A 25492-nucleotide genomic window follows, 5' to 3' on the forward strand; every position below is an offset into this window, starting at 1 on the left:
ATTGAAAACTTTCATAACTGCATTTGGTGTCTTCTCCTTTCAATTCGTAATAATGTTTAAGAATTTTTGTAACTTGGCATTAAAGCCTTCTTGAGATGATCTAAAAAAAATATTTAAAAAATCTGAATCTCTGTACCAAATTCATAATTAAGAATAAAAAAGAATCGGTAAGTCAAACTGCATATCTTTAATGCCAAGACATTTCTTACATGTTCTGATTTTAGCATTTCGGTTAAATTAGTAAATTATTAATGAATCTATATTCCAAGTGCAAAATTCTAAGAAAAAGTTATATTTTGAGATAGGGAACTAGATTTTATTTTTTGAAATCTTCCTTAGAGCTGCATAGGATGCTATGGAAGGAAGGGATAAAATAAGGAAATTCAGGTTCTGTCCTTTTTTATCTGGTCAAAACCATATCGGTAAAAAGGTTCAGGAATGTTGAAAGGCTATTAATATTGTTATGATGGAAAATAATTTGTTACTATAATTGAAAATGAGAACCAAAGTATAACAGAACTCTGATTAGCTGTCAGTCATGGTTCAGTCATTGTGATGGATAATAGAAACTCTTTCCATCATTATCATCAGATTTGGGTAGTAAAGACTATTCACACAATAAAAATATAACATTTAAAATAAATTTAAAGCACTACTGCTAGTTAAATATTAAATATCTTTTGTTTTCATTCCTTTAATTTTTAATTGAATTTTAAATAAAATATGATGGCACAGTTTTTATCTTTTATGGTTGACAATATATATATGAAAATGCAATGCGTAGTTTAACATAAAAAAATTTATCATTACTCTTATTTCAGATAGTCTACAATATCATTTCATATTTTTTTGTGAATTCTCTTTTGTTTGTTATTATTGTATTAACTATTTTAATTTATGTTATTTATATATATTACCTTACACCTATACATTTATTTGAATATATCACTGAACAAATAAATGTATAGGTGCAAACTGTACATTCAAATTATAAGTTGCATTTTTCTGGTGACAAAAGATTTTAAAACAGAGTATGTGCAGTATAATACAGTCAAAAGTCGTTAATTCGGACACCCATAATCCGGAATGATCTATAATCCGGACCTCAAAGCTACAAACTTTCTGTGCATGCGTCGCATTGACGTAGGCGTTTACGTGCGTGCGTAAGACCTTTACAGCTGCGAATATGCTTGTGCGCATGCTCATGAAACGTTTACGCATGCGCATTTAATGTATAACGGACGGTGTAACCTAAGCTAAAATTATCTAATTCAGTTACTGTTGCAGATTGCGTTGTTGCTTAATTTTCAGATTGGATCTGGCTTATTATTTTTTGCAGACTGTTAGAGCAATTTTATAAAAGTAAGCTTAAACTTTCGATTATATCAAATAGAATTTCCGATATATATTTGTTAATATGTAAAGGATCTAAAGCTAAAATATGTTCCGAAATCTGTTTATCAATTTCACGTTGCTCGGCGGGGGGAACGCCGCGGCGCGCAATGAATTGGAAGTTGATCTGTCAGCACTATCCTTATCTTCAGGACAGATGTTTTTATTTTATTTGGCTTATAATTTCTTACCAAATGTAGTATTTCATCTCGATGTGGTCCGTCTTTGATGTGATTTAAAACAAGTTCCTCGTCATTATAATTCACTTCCGATAGTGAAGAAAGTGACAGAAGTTATTGAAAACGAAAAAATTTCGATTGACAAATTAGTCGATATTCTCGACACAGCAATTATCGGACTTGAACAGTGGAACTTTGTAACTAAACAAGAAATTATGTCTGTTTAATAGAATTAAAGAGAAAGTATTATCACATGAAACGAAGCAACTTAAACAACTTACATTGAAAGAAATGTTTAATAAAGTAAACAAATAAATATTAAGCGTTTTCTTTTTGTAAATTTTGATACCCTTTAGATCATAATTGTTCTTTATTTTATAAATTATGGTTTCATATTTTCAATTTTGTAATTTCTGCATGCCATCTTACCAGATTTAAACTGATGATCTATAATCCGGAATCGCCGAAGTCCCGACGAGTCTGGATTAACGACTTTTGACTGTATTCCTCTTAACAATTTTGGAAATCTGTGATTGAAACCACTTACTGTGCTTAGAAAGCATAATTTTATCTTCACTATTTTTTATGAATCATCAGTGATGGCCACCACTTTCACATATGCCAGCCCAAATTTAACAGCATTTATTACTGCAAAATTTTTATCAGTTCTCTTCTATCTCTAGCAATAACTGCATTCTTAAACACATTAAGATATAATCTAAAGATGCTATCGAAACAACTGTATTTTATTATACAGTATTGCCTGTTTCAATTTACATTTTAGTATTTTCTGTTTATTAATTTTTAAAATTTTGGTTGGTTTGCCCTATTGGTTTTAATGGCTGACATATACTGTGACTGATAATTGAGTTTTCACTGTATGAGTTGAATATAATGTCATAAGCAAAGTGAACAGTGAAGGGTAAAATGAAGTGAGTTACCTAGATAAAATAGGTACTTTCTTTTTATCTGCACCCCCCCCCACACACACACACACAAACAGAAAATCATTAGTGAGTGTTGTTAATTTTGTTAGAGATAAGAAATGTTAGCTTGACTATATTTACAGCTCATACGTAAAGTTCTATTCATGAATAATAAGAAGAGAATGAGAAACAAATTTTTGTGAGAAAGAACACAAATCTATATAGCCAATATTTACATATTTTACAACCAATGAATGGTGTTAAGTGAAATGGCAAATTATATAATATGTGTAAGTTTAAGAGTATTTAAGCCCAATTAAAATGTGTGGGATGTGCATGCATGAATAGTCTGTCCCACATATACTGGAAAATGGCCAGGAAACAGAAATTCAAATGAATGTTGAAGACAGTTTGGAATCAGAAAATACTTTAAAAAATGTAAGATATTTGGAGATTTTGGAAAAGTGACATGATAAACAAAATGACACAATATCCTTCGTAAGTATTGTGTGGTCAGTATTGCTTATTATAATAACCTATGATCTAGATTATTATTTTGATGTGAAAGAAACTTTTTTACTTGTGTTAACCCTCTTACCAGAAACCCAATATTTTCCATGACTGCCGTGAGAAAGAGGTATTTTCTTGATTTTAATGCTAAAATGCCCCTGCTACTTTATATCTGCATTTATGTATTTTTGATGTAATGCCTTACTTTCCTGGACATATTTCAAGATGCACATATATATACTTTCTTAGATACATTACAAGAAATATTCTAGGCCCTTCATACAACCTTGTCAGTCAGAGGGTTAAAGAAAAAGCTTTTCCTTCTTAAGGCAGTAACTCTCTTATGTCATGAAATAAAAACTGAAATAATTAATAAAAAAATTGCATATGAAAATAGTAATAAAATATATTTGCTAAATTTTAATTCTTAATTTTTTACAAGGCTAGGTAAAATTGTTTGAATGCTGAAAGCTTCTCTGTTAACATGGACTTTTTAAGAATTAATTATTATCCCTTAAAATATTTAAAATGAACTGTCTTTCTACAATAAAAGCAGTGCATCTTAAGTAATTGTAGAACTCCAACCAGTATTTGTAAGTTAAAACTTTGATAATAACAAATCTTTTGAGGTGGCTATTATTTATTAAAAGTTATGTTGTATGATATGGTCATGACCATATCATACAGAATGAAATAATAACTTGTGGATCATAAAAGTGAGCATGTATGGAAGATGTAATGTATGTACAGTGCTGGAGCTAGTCATATCCCCACCCTGTGCAATTGCTTCAATTCCTAGAATCTGCCGCCCAGTAACTCCCTAAATTTTGCAGCCCTTAAATTCTGCCGTCTGGTGCGGCTGCACCTGTTGCACATGCTCTGCTGCCAGCCTTTTATATGTACAAACATATTAAAATAAATTTTTTCGCTAATAAAAGTATAAAAATTTTTACTTACATATAATTGCAACCACCGTAGTAGGAATCGCCAAAGCTTCTGAATACGCTAAACTCGGGTAACTATGCACATAACAATTATTCAGGTAACCATGCGTATGACAAATATTCATTTCCCAACATTGCCATTTACATGTGCATTCATTGTTGCATTCCAAGTTCCAATGGCTTTTATAGAAAAGTTATGAATATTTTTGTGTCTTAAACTGAATTGTGAAATTTATACTTGTAAGATTTTCCTATAATAGAAGAAAGAGAGGTGAAATTTCTGCATCAATACATTATTTTGTTGCAAAATTGCTAAAGGGACAATGTTTTGAATTCTTTCTCGAAGTGATTGGATTTGTAACTAGGTGTACTGATTGCCTTTTGGAATAAATATATAATGAAACTTATATATGTATGTAATATATAATTTTTGACAATGAAATTAATTGTTGTTTTTCTTCTGTAAAATTTGCCAAAATGCTCAAGGTGGATAATATATAGGTACCCATTTTTTCACCAAACAAATTATTTGCATACACAAATTTATAAATTTCTTTCCAAGATGCTAAAAAAAAGTTTTTTTTGTAATTTTATTTATTTTGGTGTACATATTCTTTCACTCTCTTCCCTTTTTTTTAATGGTGTCTTTGAGTTAGGTTACTTTATATGATAGACTATTGAATTTGAAATTTAAATTTCATTATCAAAATAAACATTACAAAATATCTTTCAATTCTTTCTACTTTTTCTTAATGTTTTATGAGCGCTATAAATGTATGGTAAATGCAAGAAATTTTAAAATTTACTGAAGAATATCTTTTAAAAAAATTTCAGTGCAACTTCTTTTAAAGTACACTTGCCAGCTTTTAATAATTTATCAAATAGCTAAGTTAAAATATATCAGTTTGTATCTATTTTCTATACAAAATGCTTAATGTAAAATTATAATGCTTTTTTCTATTGTGGAAAAAAAGGAAAAATAAAAGCACCAGAAATTGAGAAATCATTACTGCCCTCATTGTACCTTTAATTCATCTGTATATGCTTTAACATTAGCAAGCATTTTCTTCTTCTTCTTTACACTAATTTTATACTTCTGAATAAGACTAACATTTTTAATTTAATAACTTCTATTTGAAAAGTATTAACTACTTCCAACAGACATATTAGTAACGATTTTGAATGCATAAAATTATACCAATCATAAAAGCATTTAAGGTGCTAATTAATTTTAAAATTTTGTACATGAAAATTTATACCTTACTTAATACTAGTGGATGTAGCAATTTCCTGTTATACTGTTATAAATTTCTGTAAATATTTGTGTCTGTTTAATTTTATTATTGTTTTTGAGTATTGTTATAATCTTATGTAATGTTTTTATTTTGTTATTTGTTTATTTGTGGCATTATCGATAATAATTTTAGACAGTATTTTTCTATAATTGAATGGACCCACTAGCAGCTGAGTGGTAAAGTCACTGAACACTAGTAGTTCAGTCAGAGATTCGAATCCCATGAATGAGGTGGCTGCCTGGGTGTTTTCATCATGTGTAACATGTATACAAGCCAGTTTCCCTTAGAAAAGTTCTCCACAAAGGTATCGCTCCTCTTAGGCAGAAAGCACTCAAGGCTTTGCCATTATCACATAAACAAATCTATAATTGAATGTGCCTTTTGGTAATTTGCACATAAATGCCTATTTCCTGTATAGAATAGTAGATTTTTTGATTCTGAATCCATTGTTTAAATTGTGAAAAACAATTCAGCTAGAATGTGAGGTATGGACAGAAACACTTCTGATGAGCTTTGATATTGATTTCTGGCTACCTGGACCAATTTCTGGAAATTTTAGAAAAATGCATTTTTGAAGCTGTGAGAGTGATTTTCTGGAAGCTTCCAGGATCTTGTGTATACCATATAATATCATACATACCTTGTGCACTGTATCTTATGCATAGGCTTGTGTATATAATACCATACCATGTGCATAAGTTTTAACATCCAGTTTTCAATATCATTTGTCGGGCCATAACATCCAGTTTTCAATATCATCTGTCGGCCCTATCGGACTTCTTCAACATCTGCTCTACAAGTCATTGCGGGTCTTCCCCGTCTTGATTTTGTAGTCGAGAGGGAAGCCGCAGTGATAAAAGCTACAAGGCTTAATAAAAATACATCACTGTGGGGACAGAGCATAATCCACACAGACTATGAAAAATACAAATCTCGTTATCTTTGTCACCCAGCACAATTTGACCTAATGGACACCATCCATATAAACTCAGCTTCTCCGGCGCAAAATGATCATGCATTATACACTGATGAATCTAAGACAAAGGCTGGCACAGGATGTGGATTCTGCGAATTGGATAAAGGCAGCATTATCTTCTCCTGGAAACGAAGACTGAACGAAAGTAATTCAGTGTTTCAGGCAGAACTCATAGCCTTACACGCAGCAATCATCCACAGTCGTAGGAATGATCTTAATCAAGTTCATATTTATACGGACTCCGCCTCAAGCCTCCAAGCACTTTCAAGCATGCACAGCAGAAGCCCTCTGGTTAACAAAATACAGAGAACTCTTCTTAGTATCCCTATACCTTTTCGTCTTGTACTCTGTTGGGTGCCAGCGCACATAGGAATGCTAGGAAATTAAATTGCAGACGTTGTGGTTAAAGAAGCTGCCAATAGTGCGTCCTTACTTGAGTGCCCAACAACACTTCCAACCTCACTGCTAAAGCATTCCACATGCAAACTTCTTATAAGCCAGTGGCAAACCCGCTGGAATGATGCTACAATGGGTCAACGTACACATGTAATGCTCTCAAGTGTAAGCATGGATCTGCAGAGCAAAACTGGCAGCATGTCACATTTCCTAACAGGACATGGACCGTACAAAGACTATCTGCATAGGCTTGGTCTATTCAACATAGATATCTGTAACTGTGGGAAAGTTGGCAGTGCAGACCGCTATTACTATGAATGCCGCCTGACGTCGAAGTTCCATCTAAAAAAACCAGCACCCATGTTTCGCGCAGCGTGGTGGAATAATATTCAAAATAACAATGTTGCTCTATCGAAACTACATGCTATATCACTACCTACTGCGCTGCAAAAACGAAGTAACCTGGAACAGCTCTCATCACAGTCATTCTCCAAATAGCTAAATTACTGTTTCAGCTCCTGTAATATAAGTATTTAATTTTTTTATATACATATATATATATTATTTATCTTTTTTTTTTACATATATGTAGTTATTTAACTCTTTTGTTATAAAAATCTTTGTTCCATCGAATCAACTTCTTGACATATACAAATATTTGTACTCATCCGGTGTAATACATTGTTCATACAGTTATCTAACTTTCGTAATATAAGTGTTCATTCCAATATAGTAAATATGCCAACCTAACACATGAAATACTAACAACAATGTTGCAAAATGTCTATATATTTCTGTAGTGTAAAAATATTCCTTCCACATTGATTGTCATCACTTAAATTTATCACATTTGACTTATTTATACACCAATTGTAGTACAGTCAAAAGTCGTTAATCCGGACTCGTCGGGACTTCGGCGATTCCGGATTATCGATTTTTCCGGATTATAGATCATCAGTTTAAATCTGGTAAGATGGCATACAGAAATTACAAAATTGAAAATATGAAACCGTAATTTATGAAATAAAGAACAATTATGATCTAGAGGGTATCAAAATTTACAAAAAAAAAAGAGCTTAATATTTATTTGTTTACTTTATTAAACATTTCTTTCAATGTAAGTTGTTTAAGTTGCTTCATTTTTTATGTGATAATACATTCTCTTTAATTCTATAAACAGACATAATTTCTTGTTCAGTTACAAAGTTCTGCTGTTCAAGTCCTATAATTGCTGTGTCGAGAATACAGAGTAATTTGTCAATCGAAATTTTTTCATTTTCAATAACCTCTGTGTCACTTTCTTCAGTATCGGAAGCGAATTATAATGATGAGGAATTTGATTTAAATTATATCAAAGACGGAGTACATCGAGATGAAATACTACATTCAGTAAGGAATTATAAGCCAAATAAAATAAAAACATCTGCCCTGAAGATAAGGATAGTCCTGACAGATTGACAGATCAACTTCCAATTCATTGCGCGCTGCGGCGCCCCCCCCCCTTTCCACTTTTTGTTTGATGGACATCAAAACATACTTTCGCTTTGTAGATTCTTTAAGAGCTCCAGCATTGGAAATTCTATTTGACATAATCGAAAGTTCAAGCTTACTTTTATAAAATTGCTCTAATAGTCTGCAAAAAATAATAAGCCGGATCCAATTCGAAGATTAAGGAATAACGCAATCTGCAACATTAACTGAAATAGATAATTAGATATTTTTAGCTTATACCGTCCATTATACATTAAACGTTCATGCGTAAACATATCATGCACGTGCGCACACGCATATGCGCAGCCATAAATGTCTTATGTGTATGTGTCAACGTGACACATGTGCAGAAAGTTTGTAGCTTTGAGGTCCGGATTATGGGTGACCGAATTAACGACTTTTGAGTGTATTCATTTAATGCACTGCCAAATGCATATATGTGTATACATACAATATAATTTCACTTATATATAGTATTGATTTATGTTATAACAGGGTTCATATGTAATACTGTGCTATTCAAAATATCTTGTAACAAAAGAAAATAATATGTACTGAAAAACAGGCCTTGTATGCCAATGTAACTGATTTCCGCAGAAATGACATTCAATTCCGTATGACAAGAACTAGGACGAATGTCATCTTCGCGGTGTATAGTCAGCTCTCAGAGACTGTGCTTTTTCAGAGAGAGTTAGCTAAACTTTGTTTTTAAAGTTAATGAATGATACTTCTTGTGTCTTAAGGAGGATTTGCCTAATATTTGCATCCTCCTTCAGGGATCGTACACATTTCTGCACATGGAAATTAAGTACTTTTAAGGACCATTAATGAAAAAAATTAAGACATATCAGCAAATGGAAGCTGAATAAATTCAATTAAATTCAATCAACTTATGTAATAACACCCTAAGAATAAAATAGATCTGTAAGTAGGATGCATTCTTATTAAACACAATTTAATAAACATAACTACAAAGCAAATTTAGAAATAAAATCCGCTTTATAAAACTTATTCAAGTAGCATTAAATATTTTTATACGTCAGAGGCGTAGCTAGTTTTTCCAGTGCCCTGGGAAACTGAAGATCTTGCACCTCTTTCTGTGTGCCAAGAATAAAACATGTTTCATTCTAAAATTTTGTAACATCAATTTGGCACCTCTGGATTGCTGTGCCCGGGGACAGATGTGCCCCCTTGCCCCACCCCAGCTACACCACTGTTACACGTATAATAGTTGGACATATTTGAAAGATTAGAGACATTTTGTTTACATTTTACTAACAGGTAGCTTTATGTTCATTTTTACTTTTATGTCTCATTTTCCATGTACTTAGTCTACAGGTTCAGTAAATAAATAGCAGGTAGATTTTATGTCAAATGGCATAGTTTAATATGAGAAATAAAATCATAATCAGCATGATTCATAACAAAAGATTGGCTGTTGTCAGTGCTGCTGCTTGCCTTAGAAAGACATGTTCATCAGAACAAACCTGAAAGCCTGATATAGGCATGGTTGTCAAGTTTTGAATGTTAGTTGTGCTCGGTCTGTCTGATGCAGTTAGTGTCATAATTTCATGTAGAGTTCCTGATATATTTTAAAATTATAATAAGACACTAATGCACCAGAGGTGATGAGTTGTTTTGTATTATTTTAAGTCTCACTAGATGCAAATAATAAGTTTTACATGAATTTTTACATTTTTGTGCAGTAACTTGTGACCACAGTAAGGATTCATGAAAGGCAATAACTTGCTTTAATATGCAGATATAACTTTTAAAGGTGAGTGGTTAGTTACAAACAATTAGGTAGTTAAATACCCTTAGTCATTACAGATTTACATGGCCACTATTAAATTTTATTTATTTTTTAAAAATCATTTGTTAAAAAAAGCACTATTAGAATCATAATCTAATAACATTTCACAGTTTAAAATGAATGCAATTTATAATATTGATTCTAAAACAGTATTAGGATAATTACACATTAAAAGCTACAAAACACTTGTTTTGTAGCAACAACACACAACAAAATATTTATGAGTCTTTTTAATTTGAAGCCTTCCCATATATTTTGGCTTAATTTATATCAATTTTCTTGTCTTTAAACATTTTTTCTAACAATTAGAAATCTGTTTCAATACACAAACCAATGTTCCCACTATTTATGCATGTTTTATCTCCTAACTTGCCAATCTCTTAACAGTGTACTTAATGATGTTTTACTTGATCTGGTAAAAGTTAAATAGTCTAAAACATTTGATAGACATAAAGCAAATTATTGCTATCTCTAAAAATAACTACAAAGTAACATAAACATTTAAACAAACCTCCTATTTAAAAAGAACTTGGAACATACAGGCACATTCTTATGTTGACAAAATCAACTACAACTTGTGGTGATGCAATTAAACAGTAACATTAAAATTCATACTAAAAATATGAATTAGTAGTCAAAGACTATACAATTTAATTTTAATCTAAGCTGTCTCAGTAACTCTACCGTCATAACAAATTCAAATGTTAGCTGCGATAACGCAAAGATGGATAATTACAAATTATCAGAGCTGGCATGAACTAAGGCAACATCCAAGTGTAAGGCAAAAACACTGCCTTATAATCCCAAAACCTCAGTTTAAAAACTATCTGATTTGCGTTATGGCGATGAAATGGAAAGGAGAAGTTACAGATGTTATTCTAGAAAACCAAATGCATCAGAGTAAATATGAAATGATACATAGTAAGAACTAGTTTCAGAGCCGATGAGGCAGAATTTTTGGAATTTATTGACACACAGAACAACAAAATCTAGAAATTGTAAAATGTTTAAGAATTTAGGACAGGCATTGGAAGCAGAATTAAGGAGACACTAGACGAATTTAGGATCCACAGAGATTGCATCAGGTGGAAAATGCCTAGTACCAGCTGTGTGTTATGATTCATTGAGACAATCTTTTAAATTGTCACTTTTCAATTTCTTTATGATTAGAAAAATTCTTTTTTACTAATGCCTGCCCATGCGAAAAGATTAGAAACATTTCTGATATTTTCCATACTTGTGTTTTAGTGAAAAGTTGATAAAATAAAGGCAAGGTAAACATGTTAAGAAAAAGACTTCTAGCATCAGAAGTGCAACATTTAAACATTATGTTTTCATTGTCTTTCCAAAAATTCTCCAAAATGTAAGAAATTCATCACAAACTTTCTGTAAAATAAATCCATTATGTGCTAATATAATAAAGACATTTTTCATTTTGTCACATTTTTCTGGATCCTTCTAAGAATTGTGGGTCTATAAATCTTGCTTTCAAATTATTCTAAACTTTCTAAGTTGCAATGTTTAAAATCCTAAAGAAAAATTAGCCCTACCAATTCTGGAACAGGAAAAAAAAAAAAAAAAGACTAGAAATATTTTGGGAAAAAAACATCAGTGGGGGGGGAAGTGTAAAAGTAATTTTATAGAGAAAACTGATGCATATTCTGACAATTCTTAAATTCTGAGACAATTACAGGAAGAAAATTATTATCATGAAAAATTAAAAGGAAGAAATTTTCAATTAATTAATAGCTATTTTGCATTTGCTATGAATTGTTTTTTAAATGGTGCCTTATGGCATTTATTATGTTGTTTATTTTTCAGATTCAAAATACTGTATAATAAGGTACAAAAATGGAAAGTAATGTCACTTTAAAATACAATAGCAAAAATAAATAAAAATGTTTTATTTTAATGTTATTCCTTAAATATATACACCATTATTTTAATTATTTATCAATGTTATAATGTTTAAAAAAAATCTTCGAAAAATTTCCAGATCTCTGAATTAAAAATTTTCTACAGAAACTGACCTTAAAATTTAAAAAAATGAAGTAGCCAAATTTAGAGCCGTTTAATAAAAGAATTTGCATCCCCAAAGTTTAAGAACTCTTCATTAGACAAAATGAAATAATTTTAAAATGCTTATGTCTGAATCCTTGCTCAGAAACTCCAGTAACCCACTCTTTGTATTAGAAATAGGAACAAATTATAAATCCATTTCAAAAGATAATCATATTTGTCGGTGAATCGTCAAAAATATTCCTCCAAAATGATAATTCGCATTCAAAATAGCAGTCATAAAAACAAGACAGAAATTTCAGGTGATTAAAATTAAGGACCTTCGTCATATTTTGTCCAAAATTAAGGACTTTTAAGGACCAAAAATCGATTAAAAAAAACTTAAGAACTGTACGAATCCTGTCCTTGAATTACAGTAAAAGCTATCTGTCATTCAACTAACTGGAAAATGTTTATAATTTCAGTTTTTTTTTTTTTTTTTTAACATCCTTTCCCCCAAAAAAATTAAGCAAATGGGAGACTTGTTAAATCATCAGAAAGCACATACAGGACTATTGAAATCCCACTGATAACTTCTAAAATGCAAATAAAATTACATGGCTGTCTTTCAGAAGACGCACCTTCCCCTTTATCATTGTATCCATCATGTTTCTCTATTCCAAGGAATCTTTCTCCATTCTAAGAATTCATACTTGGAATAGGATACATGTCATAGAATGAAAAATGGAGAACACTGTCAAAGAGCTTCTAATGGAAACTTCCACTAGAAACTCTTTGTTGCTATGGTATAGAAGCATATGAAAAGTTCCAACGTTTAGAGTAGGCTTTTAGTTTGTCTAAAATGCTGTATACAGTGTTCACTAATATGTTTAGTTTGGAAGGGGCGGTCACTAAAGTTTAATGCATTTTGGGAAAAAGTCTTGTAATTATTTAAAATATTTGCTGTTTAACATACATTTCTATTGATTTTTTTCGACAAACAAAAAACTCAAGTAATGTGATTTAGCAGCAATGTAAAAGTGTGATGTCACAACACAATCATAAGATTTTCTTATGGGATACTGGCATAAAGAAAAATGTTTTAATGAGAACTATAGATGACTTTATTTGAAAATGAATAAGCAATGCCGATGCAACATGAAAAATTATGATATCAGTTTATGTTTTTGTACAATATGTCTGACTTGAAGCTTATGATTTTAATTAAATAAATAATGATCTTCTTCCTTTAAACTTCTGCCAGAAGGATTAATGTGTATTTGGCAGCACTCTCACCATTTTTCATGATTCACAACATTTTATAATGGGATAAGGTCCAGATCTCGGACTTTGTTCTGTTATATTGGAACCTTTTAAGGCTTGTCCCCACACCAAGAAAGTATTTCATAATAATCTTTTTGTTTTATGAATAGCATCTAATATCTGGAAAAATCCAAAATCCATAATCTCTGAGCCCCAACGAGTCCAGGTCTTAGACTTTGTTCTGTATATTGGAACTTTTTAAGGCTTGTCCTCCCCCAAGAAAGTATATTCTATTTTATAATTAACATTTGAATAGTTTTTCTGGAATAATAATTATGCACACTGAAGTGTCTCCTCATGTGTGCAAGTTTGTGCATAAATTTTGAAAGTGCCTTAGCAGTATATACTCACATAAATTTTAACAGCACAATTTTTAGTGTCGCACAAATCATACTTGAGGATACGTAAATATGTCAGTTACCCGTGCCCATTTATGAGAGCAAAGAAGGTAGATGTTTTCTTTAATTCATTTTAAGGGATTGAATTATTCCCACATACACAGACTGCTATTCAGTTGTACATTTGATAGTAAGAAAGTAATATTAGAGGGCATAATTCTGATTTACATGAAACAAGCTTCATATATTCTTTATGCTTAAAATAGTTCTTAAAATTTAGTTTCAAGAAGGGAAATTTAGAATTAGAAGAAAATGTATAGCAGTTAAATTGATGTTTTGTTTAAATTTTGTAGGAAAAATGGAAATATTTGTTTATATTGAGAAAAATAATTAAATTAGGATTTAACTACAGATATGCATCCATACACATAATAACTATCTATGTATGTGCTGTGAAAAACTGTAATTCATATTTTCATGAGTGTAAATTAATCTAACATCCAGTTTTGCTTAGCTGAGAATGTTTTTTAACTTATAGTAATAAACTTGTTATCTGTGATTTTGATTTCCTTTGAGCTATAAAACTATAAATATTACTACTGCTTTTTATTGACTATAAATTTATGCACTTATGCATAGAGAGATATGAGTACACATATATGGGGAAAGAATTTTTTTTAAATTAATGAGTGAAATATGTTTTCAACTAATTAAAGTGTTAACTTAAAATGCACATGAAATGAAACTTTTGTGTTCCATCTAAATTTTGTTTCTTATTTTCCAGCAACAAATGATGGAAAAAACTAAACAAGATACATCTGTTCGTTCTAAACATTATAACTTCATTGGAAGGACAGAAAAAATATGCAGAAAATGTGGCTTTGCAACTTTCTGTTTACGAGTTCTGTACAAACATAAATACAAATGTCAAGGGGAATTGCTTGGACCATCAATAATTTGCTGTTATTGCAAAAGGAAATTCAGTTTCTATTCTTTATTATGGAAACACAAAAAAGCTTGTGTTAAGTGTAATCGGAAGAAAGCTAAGCATATTCGACAGAAACAGCATAAAAGAAAGTTAAGGAATACAAAGAAGTCTCCTAACAGATTTAAAAAAGAATCTTCAGTTGTCTGTCCTACTTGCTTGCAAAAGTTTAGTAGTTTACTGCAGTACAATTTGCATGCTCCTAATGGGCTATGCACATTGAAGAGCTTCCAGAAAAAATATCATTCTGCTCGAAAAACAATTATAAAATCTCGTAATAATACATGGGGAATGAGGACTAGTACTAAACAACTACCTAATAATTTTATCTTTAGGGATGAGATTAACTCATTTTTTAAACAAAAGCGAGAGAAATATATTGCTTCAGGTTTTAAAGACAGCCAGTTGGATTTTATGTGTTTGAGTTGCAAGAACTTATATCCTACAAAAAAACTACTACTCAAACATCTGGAAAAGAATAAGATATGTGCTAAAGCTCATTATGAGAACCCAGCTTTTGTTACACACACAAAAGTATCCTTTACAGCTAGAAAAACTCTTACACCTGTTCTTGCCAGAAAATCTTTTCCTCATAGTTACAGAAGTAAGTTTTATACAAGTATAGCCCCCAAACATTCAGAAAGATCAGCCAGGAAAACACTGAATCATTCTTTAAAAAAAAGCAGAGGGAAATTACGAACATCTGCAGATATAGATATTATTAATCAATGTCCTGTCTGCTATGAAGAATTCAGTGATTCTTTTGATTTCTTTCAGCATCAGAAAAAGTTAAATCATTGGGGTAAAGCTGCAAAATCGGTTAGTGTGAATTGTAAGTGTCCTTTTTGCGAAAAGGAGTTTTTTCACGTTAGAGCTCGTAATGCACATCTTCGAAATCATGCTGATAGATCCGAAGATGACATTGAATTATTTTTGAAAAACAGCACTTGTAATATATGTTCTCAGATATTTGTCTCAGAATTGGTCAAACAGCAGCATGTAAAAATAGAGCATCCTTCTCAAATGTTTAATTCTGCTGTAAAATACCAATCTTCATTAGATCAGTCAAATGTTAATACTTCTTGCAGTAGTAGTGACTATTCCAGCAGAAAAGAAAATTATTCTGATAAAACAAAATACTCTTCTATACCGCTTGCAGTGAAAGTCAAACTGACACAGTATCCTACAGTTTGTCCTATTTGCATGAAAGATTATACATCAACTCTTACTCGCAATAAGCATTTTATAGAAAGCCATTTGAAATCATCATTAGAATGTAAGTTTTGTCCCACAAGCTTCAGTAAATCTGACAGTATGGTGCGCCATATGCAGCAGTGTCACAATAATTATCTGGAATATGAGTGCCGTGAATGTAAAATTGGGTTTACTACTTCCTTACTTGTGCTACAGCATGCTTTGAAAAGCCATCCTCACAGCGATCCAAACAGTTATGTACAAATCAGAAATATTAACCCCAGTGTGATTCAGGATCAAGTGTTGGGTCTTGCAAATGATAGAAAACGAGAAGAATTAGAGAAATTTAGTAATAGTGAATTGCAACAAAAGAATTTAGAATATTATTGTGACACATGCAAAATCTGCTTTCAAAAGCTATGTGGTTTGCAAAGACATCGTCAGTCTAAGCTTCATCGAGATACATTAGAAAAGAGTCTTGATGCTGTGCATCAGTCTTTATCAAACTTACCGCCCTCATTACCACCCTTTCCGAAAAGCACGGAACAACCTGAAATTCTGTGTTGTTCAGAATGCTTGGAAGAATTTACAACAATTAAGGATTTTGTGCCACACCGTTTGAGTCATTTCAGTTTTCGAAGAAAGTACTTGGATATTAGTGACACCAATCCATATTCCTGTGAAATATGTGGTGATGTTATAGACAATCACTCAAAAGTTCAGATGCATTTGTTTTGGCATTTACAAATTGATTCATCTAGCGAGAAAAACACCTCAATTACAACTGCAGGTAAAAATGATCCTATTAAGCCTGACAGATTAACTGGACAACAAATAGCTAAGAAATCATTTTCTAAAAAAGGTCAAGATTTTCAGCAAGAAGTTGTTATTGGTGGAGTTAAGAAGCCTCTGTTTACTTGTGAGAACTGCAATGTAGGCTTTACCACACAGTCTCACTACAATGTACATGTTAGGAAATTTTGCAAAATGAGATCATCCACAGAGGTGAAAATGGATACAGGTAGTGAAATAAATAATGAACCAATGAAAGAGCATAACAGTGCTTTAGACATAAAATCCAATGAAAAAGAATTAGAAAAACCTTTAGAATTTTTTGAGAATGAAAGTTCAGTTCATTGTTCTGACTGCAATTGTCTGTTTGCTTTAGATGCATATAAAATTCACCAGAGTTCTTGCAAAAAATATACTTATAATTATAGTAATGCTGAATATAAGCAAAATAATGTTGATCTTGTAAAATCTGCTATTGAATTACAGTGTGCTATTGCTGGTTGTATCGCTTGTGGCTTGCCTTTTGTCAAACTTGATGCCTACTTTGAACATATGTTAGAACACTTGGAAACATCTGTTCAAGACTGTAGTTCTGTCTCTGAAGCATCCAATATTGATGAACAAAATTTTATTCAAAGAGAAACTATCCACTGCTTTTTATGCAACTGTTTATTTCGCTCTATTGATGTATTTCAGAGACATAAAGATTTTTGCAGTGTAAATGTTTATAACTGCAACACAGAAGATACTTCAAGTAATATAAATGATATTAAATGTGCATTAAAAGACAAAACTGCAGAGGCAGGCTGCATTACTTGCAATTTGCCTTTTAATAATTTGCAGCAAATTTTTGACCATATGGAAATGCACCATAAATTATCCCAAAATTCTAAGACCACATTAAACGGGCCTGTTAATGACATTTCAGGCAAAAATGAATGCTGTGAATCATCAAATGTCAATCATTCTGCTATTGACATAATTAATGATGTATCACAAGATTGTTCTACTTTCCCAGACAAACTTTTTTCTGTCAAAGAACTCAACATGGCTGCAAAATCTTTAGATTTTACCAATAACGTAATAATCAGTTCTTTCTCTGACATTATCAACAAAACTGAAATAACTGAGGAAAATAATTCATCCATATTTATGTCAAACGTAAAAAAAGACGAAGGATTAGAAAATTCTATTGACTTACTACGAAAAAATTTTTCATCGTTGTTGTGCATTCTCATATCTGATCCAGAACTAATGCAGAGGTTAGGTTATGGAGAACAACTTGTAGATGATGTTCTTATAAATGTTTTGCAGCAAATGGGTCAGACACCAATATTGGACGACGGAAAAATATCTGACCTTGATCGTCTACGCAAAAACATTCAAATACTCTTGGATTTCTGCTTGAAGGATCAAGTAATGGAACTCATTGCTAGTGGGAAGACATCTACTGACGACATTGTAGTTGAAGCTCTTAAAATGTTTGGTGGAGATGAAAGCTCAACATCCATAAAAGCCAATTAAGTTATTTCACTTTTACACTTTTGTTACTTTAAAGTGAAATAAACTAACCTTACTGCCAATAACCATATTGTTTTCCTTTTGTTGTAACTACAGATGCACCTTTACCATTTTACAAACAAAAGTTTTTTAAATGATACTTTAAAAAGAAAGCATTTTATCATGTATTTTTACAAAAATGTCCAAATTTTATAACAATATTTCAAACTGTATAATTTTGTTTAATATTGCAAAAAGTCATAATTTTTATTATCAGATTTAAAGTATTGAATCTACTACATAGATGTTCAATATTCAATGATCTGCTACAGAGTGTCTCAAAATTTTATAAACAAACATTAAGGGCAGATGAGAGCTTCAATATGAATCATATTCACATATGAAAGCAGAGCCAGAAATGGATAACTAGTGTTGTACACCAGCACCTTTATGTTCAATCCAGTGCTTTATGTTTTAAAAATACAGTCAAAAGTCTTTAATTCGGACTCGTCGGGACTTCGGCGATTCCGAATTATCGATTTTTCCAGATTATAGATCGTCAGTTTAAATCTGGTAAGATGGCATGCAGAAGTTATAAAATTAAAAATATGAAACCGTAATTTATGAAATAAAGAACAATTATGATCTAAAGGATATCAAAATTGACAAAAAAAAAAGCTTAATATTTATTTGTTTTTTTTTTTATTATTATTATTAAACATTTCTTTCAATGTAAGTTGTTTAAGTTGCTTTGTTTTATGTGATAATACTTTCTCTTTAATTCTATAAACAGACATAATTTCTTCTTCAGTTACAAAGTTCCGCTGGTTAAGTCCTATAATTGCTGTGTCGAGAATACCGACTAATTTGTCAATCGAAATTTTTCCGTTTTCAATAACCTCTGTGTCACTTTCTTCACTATCGGAAGCGAATTATAATGAGGAGGAATTTGATTTAAATCATATCAAAGACGGAGTACATGGAGATAAAATACTGCATTTAGTAAGGAATTATAAGACAAATAAAATAAAAACATCTGCCCTGAAGATAAGGATAGTGCTGACAGATCAACTTCCAATTCATTGCGGTGAAATTGATAAACATATTTCGGAATGATTAGATAATCAAAGGATATGCCTTTATCCATTTTTTGCAGCAATTCCACTTTTGGTTTAATGGAGTTCGAAACATACTTTCGCTTTGTAGATCCTTTACATATTAGTAATTATATATCGGAAATTCTATTTGACATAATCGAAAGTTCAAGCTTACTTTTATAAAATTGCTGTAACAGTCTGCAAAAAATAATAAGCCGGATCCAATTCGAAGATTAAGGAACAACGCAATCTGCAACATTACCTGAATTAGATAATTTCAGCTTAGCTTATACCGTCCGTTATACATTAAACGCGCTTGCGTAAACGTATTATGCGCACACGCATATTCGCAGCCGTAAAGGTCTTATGCGCATGCATCAGTGAGGCATGCGCAGAAATTTTGTAGATTTGAGGTCCGGATTATAGATCATTCCGGATTATGGGTGTTTGAATTAACGACTTTTGACTGTATTAGGTTTGTACACTCAGTGTTCATAAAATGATGCATGTTCTTCATCAGTGGCACAACTTTTAATCAGGAAGCACCTTGTGCTCACCTGGAGTGCTGCCATACAGTACCGTTTATCCATTTCCAGTAATATTTTCTAAGTATATATATGTGTATAATATATGGTTCATATTAATGTTCCCTACCTCCCTTCAAAGTCTGTACATGTAGTTCTGAGATGCATTTTTTAAGATGACCGATCCCTAATCTGACCTAGATTATCAAATATATAGTATTAAACAAATTTAATAGTTACATGTTCAATGTTTCCAGTAAAGGAAAATTGTTTTAAATTAAAAGCAAAAGTTATACATTTTTAGTCTTTCTTAATAGGAGTATGATCTATTCATCATATTCCTAAGCTGTTTATATTATTTTTACTTCCTTGTACTAAGTAAAAAGGAAGTATTGTAATCGTGAAAAGTTTCAAGCAGCATATTTCAACGAAAATATCCATTTTGACCGCTATCCAATGCAATTTAACAGTGTTTTTGCGTGATATCTGTATGTAAGGACAGAATAAAAGACTCATTTCCTCCAAAAAAATTATAAAACTGCTTTAAAATGAATTCTGAAGAGAATTTTTCGTAGCGTCTGTATGAACGTATGCAAGTATGTATCTCGCATAACTCAAAAACGAGTAGCCTCAGAGCGTTGAAATTTTATGTATAAGACTGCTATGATATGTAGATGTGCACCTCGTATTTTGGTTGCAATCGGCCACACCAAACATATATAAATATATTTATATATATATCCACTCTGTTACCCGCCTCAGTGATCTCAATTTCTTTACTCTTATATGTTTGTAAATTGTACATTTTTTGCTTTAAAAATGATTTATCAACAATTTTAAAGTTGTTTAAGTGCCTCTAAGCCTAATAATTTTTTTGATGGCGGCCATTGCTTGTTTACATTTGAAACAGCAGGATAGTGGATTTGTTGCCAATCTAGAGAAACTTAGCTTCGCAACAACAAAGATAGTACCTTCATTTATTATTGCGAATTAAATCATGCTTAATCCTTTTTGGAATTTTTTCGAGGAAATACGTGTTCAAGATTTACTTCGAATTTTTAATACAGATATTTTGAGTTTTTCTGTATTTTTGCCTTGTCGCGAAGTGAAAACTGAATTAATTGAATGAGAAATACTCAATCGTCAATAAAAAACTGTTTCTTTTTTGTTTTGTTTGCTTAATTTCTTTTATACATCATTCTAGCTTTACTATAGTATTTGATTAGAACATGTGGCAACGATTAGATAATTCTTTAAATGATATAAATTTTGTGCATTCTGAGTTATAATATGAATGAAATATAATACTGTTAAGTGAACCTAGCGCCAGAGTGTCGTTATGGTAAACAATTCGAGTGAAATTTAAAGAATGCATTTATTCAATTGTGGTTTATGCGTTGTCGGCGAAGTAGATTTAATTCAATCCAATAAGTTTAAAGGAAATGCAAGAAAAAATGCGTATAATTTAATATTCTGTAGAAGGAAGTCGTGGTGTACACATCAGATTTTTTTCATTCTGTACAACCAGTAATGTATAACAGATTACTATTCAAGTGATGACAAAATTCTTCATTTATCAAATTACTTTTAAATAAGATTAATAATTAATGTTTGTATTATTGAATAAATGAATGAATAAACCTATTTATTTGCTATATATTGATGTAAATATTATCTCATTAAAAATTAGTTGAATTGTTCTACAAATGTCTACAGTAAAATAAGACAGTTCAGGTCAAATAACATTTAATAATGAAAATTATGTTGAAAATCATTACAGGTGGAAAGGCTGAAATTCATACAATTTATGTTTCATTTATTGCTGGTAAAGATTAAAATTTAAAAACCAGCAGATTCAATGATCTACTTGGAGATGTGATGAAAAACTGAGAGAGTTCACAGCCATGCTATGCAAATTGACAGTCATCATCACTAGGCATGATAGGCAATGTTTCTCATGACATGTTGATGACTCCCAAACAATAAAATTATTTGGAACTGTGAGTGGTCACCTTAGAGAAGGTTTATTGCACTTACATATATATTTAAGTTTCTGTAATTGATATCCCACTAAAAATAAAGTTGAGAAATTTATTTTATATTATACATAAATTAGCAGTAGTTAACTTTTTTAATAAAATATTGACATAGTTGTGTTTCAGTCATTATTTTATTGAAAAAATATTATATATTATTCTAAAAACAAAAAATGTTAAGTGCATTTAAATTTGAGAAGAGATTAAGAATTGCGTCACATACTTTTAAAAATACATTACATAAAAATAATGTTAACTCTGAAGTCTGAATAAAAGTGATTGAAGTCAATTTCAGATGAAGGCTGTTTTTAATGACATGTAGTAATTAATATCTTGGTCAAGAAAAATTTTCTTTTTAAACATGTCAAACAGTCTCTTTTGAATCCTTGCTTGACAGTCTGTAGCGAAGTATGAACTTCTGGATAGAAGTTGATATATGATTTTTTGACAGGTTATTCATCATACACAAGGCAATTCAAAGATGGTGTAGAGGGAACCAAAATAAGCTGATTTTATAATGGAATGTGTATATGGAAATGATGCATTAGGGTCGTACTGTATGCTGTTGTGTAACAGATAAAAAGCATTCTGCTGCCATAAATTGTCATTCCTTGTTCAGATTTTGAGCAGTATGTATTGCTACACAAACAATAGGCATTTTATCTATTAGGCTGCAGATAGAATTGTTCTCCTCTGAGTGCTACTTCATTTTAGCCTGCAGCTTCACTTGTAAAATGCATGTTGGTTAGCTTTACTTTCACATAGCAATATGTACTACTCAAAATTCATCTAGGAATGAAGATTTATGCAAGTAGAATGCTTTCAACTACCAGTCAACAGTGCCCTGTACTGTGTCAATATGCCATTTCTGCATACATATTCCATTACAGAATCTGCTTATTTTAGTCCCCTTCTTTACCTTAAACTTTTAAAATACCATTTAGTTGTGCCATATGCAAAGTTACTAGTTTCATCCTGTCATTTGTCTCCACAATGCTGAAGACCATTGAAGAACTGGTATCATTGGAAGCTAATATTAGAAGTTGCATTTGTTCTACTATTGTTGAAATCAGTGGTATTTTTAAAAAATTTGTATTCTGTAGTCAGCAGTAACTACTTACAATAACAGTGAAAAAGTCTCGCTGTATATGTAGAATATATTATTAAAATCCTTAGAAAATCTGCAATATAAATTGATGAAATAATGTAGAAACATAAGAATAGCCATCAAAATATTTGGTAAAGAAAAATCATTAATAAAGAATTTAAACCAGATGGTACAGTTAATTGAGTATGTTAGATAGCTAGACATTTTTTTTATAAAGTTAGAAATTGCTTAAGTTGCTATGAAAATAATTTTGTTACAGTACTAAGTTTGCTTAAAATATATTACAGTCAAAAGTCGTTAATTCGGACACCCGTAATCCGGAATGATCTATAATCCGGACCTCAAAGCCAAAATCTTTCTGCGCATGCGCATAGGCGTTTTACTCGTGCGCGCAAGACATTTACGACTGGCATATGCATCTGCGCAAGTGCAGAATACGTTTTCGCGTGCGCGTTTAATGTATAACGGACGGTAAAAGCTAAAATTATCTAATTATCTATTTCAGTTATTGTTGATAATTGCGTTGTTCCTTAATCTTCAAATTGGATCCGGCTTATTATTTTTTGCAGACTGTAAGAGCAATTTTCTAAAAGTAAGCTTGAACTTTCGATTATGTCAAATAGAATTTCCGATGCTGGAGCTCCCAAAGGATCTAGAAAACGAAAGTATGTTTCGATGTCCATCAAACAAAAAATGGATAAAAGCATATCCTTTGTTTATCTAACCGTTCCGAAATCTGTTTATCAATTTCACGCTGCTCTGCGCCGGGGGGGGGGGCACGTCGCGGCGCGCAATGAACTGGAAGTTGATCTGTCAACACTATCGTTATCTTCAGGCAGATGTTTTTATTTTAGTCGGCTTATAATTCCTTACTAAATGTAGTATTTAATTTCGATGTACTCCGTCTTTGATATGATTTAAATCAAATTCCTCGTCATTATAAATATCACGAATACAAATCACATAGTTTTCTGGTTGCAATTTTCTAATTTCGGCTATGAGTAAGGTATGCTTTACGCATCCGCGCGTTAAAAAAAAATGTTTAATAAAGTAAACAAATAAATATTAGGCTTCTTTTTTGGTAAATTTGGATACCCTTTAGATCATAATTGCTCATTATTTTATAAATTACGGTTTCATATTTTTAATTTTATAATTTCTGCATGCCATCTTACCAGATTTAAACTGATGATCTATAATCCGGAAAAATCGATAATCCGGAATCGCCGAAGTCCCGACGAGTCCGGATTAAAGACTTTTGACTGTACTTTAAAATTTATGCAGGAACAAAATACAATAAAAGTCCTATTATCTGGCATTCAAGTAACCTGAATATTTTAGAATTTTAGAAAAAATTTTCATCTCAAAACATTTGGTGACTGTGAGATTTGTAATGCCATTATAGAGTTTATAATACTATTAAGGCATATGATAATATAGCAGTATGATTTAGCACCAATAATGGATAAGAATGATAATACAACACAATTATAAGTTCATTTTTATTTAATGTAAATTAAATTAATTCTTGACAAGCTGGTTTAATTTTTATAAAGGAGGATGCAAGTTCTATTTTTTCTAGCATTTTGGGGAAAAAAAAAATATTAATATTTAGGACTGTAAGAAGTAGAGTATTTTCAGTTACAAGATCTAGGCATTTAAAAAAAGGGGCGGGGTCGACAATATGACTTTGAAACCAGATAAACAGTGGTGATGTAACATGAAAAATTTGATCAGTGATTGAAGTTTTTATATGATGTATACATAATTTGTATCTTTCTATTATCTAACTAAATACAGAAAAAATCTGTTCATTTAAATTTTTGCTGTAATTATTGGCGATATGTGTCAACTTTCAGTTCAGCGAGATTTTGTGACAGATCAATTTTTTTTTTTTTTTTGATTTTAAGTCATATAAATATGTTGGCTTTTAAGACTGAAATACACTTTTTTTGAAATCTTATATAATTTGAAATATAGTCTTCTTTTTATACTCAAGTTGGTAACAAAAAAGATGTTTTTATAATTTTAGGGTGGAAATTTTTCCCATTGATTTGCTTTTCTAACATTAATTCTGTTTTTTATACTCTCAACTATCCAGAATTTGGCAACTCTTGAACTTGCCGTACTCCAGCTTTTACTATATGCATGGTTATTCAGAATAAAATAGTATTATAAATTGTAAATTAAAAGATGTAATAATTACTCGTATGTTTTGCATTTTTCACAACTGGGAAAATAGCAGTATAAATGGTAAATATAGTTCATTAATTATAACAACATGGAGTACTATAATTAGATAAATTATAGAAATAGCTGAGCAAGTGAATGAAAACTATCATTCTTAGAAGATTTAGATGTCCTCGACAATAATAATGAAGATAAAGCAATTATTATTATGCTCATTATACGAGATTTGATAAATATATTTTTGTTAAACAGTCAGCTGTAATCAACATAATTTAGGAGCGGTCACATTTCATCAGAAGTAATACAGAAAGTACGAACAGTATTTTCAAAGTAAAATGAAAGAAATAGCATATGTAATAATACACACACTAGCCAATGAATTAGAAACCCAAGATCAATACTTTATTGTATCGCCTTTTGCACGGATAACTAACTGCTCCGATTCATTTGGGCATCAAGTCTACATCTGGAGTGCATTTACATCC

General features: G+C 31.1%; 1 protein-coding gene across 5 annotated transcripts in view; it reads left to right on the forward strand.

The window, feature by feature from the left end:
- LOC118180093 (uncharacterized) overlaps positions 1 to 18138 on the forward strand; it is a 58680-nt gene extending 40542 nt beyond the window's left edge. For all 5 annotated transcript variants that reach the window (XM_085811974.1, XM_085811975.1, XM_035349245.2 and 2 more), the window contains one exon: positions 14366 to 18138. In XM_085811974.1, coding sequence (XP_085668100.1) covers positions 14366 to 18076 — 3711 coding nt within the window. In that variant the 3' untranslated portion in view covers positions 18077 to 18138. The remainder of the gene's footprint in view (positions 1 to 14365) is intronic.
- The last annotated feature ends 7354 nt before the right edge of the window (positions 18139 to 25492 follow it).

This window comes from Stegodyphus dumicola, chromosome 2 (genome assembly GCF_044657685.1).
Source record: "Stegodyphus dumicola isolate Sdum_Otavi_A_Nest chromosome 2, ASM4465768v1".
Taxonomy (NCBI): domain Eukaryota; kingdom Metazoa; phylum Arthropoda; class Arachnida; order Araneae; family Eresidae; genus Stegodyphus; species Stegodyphus dumicola.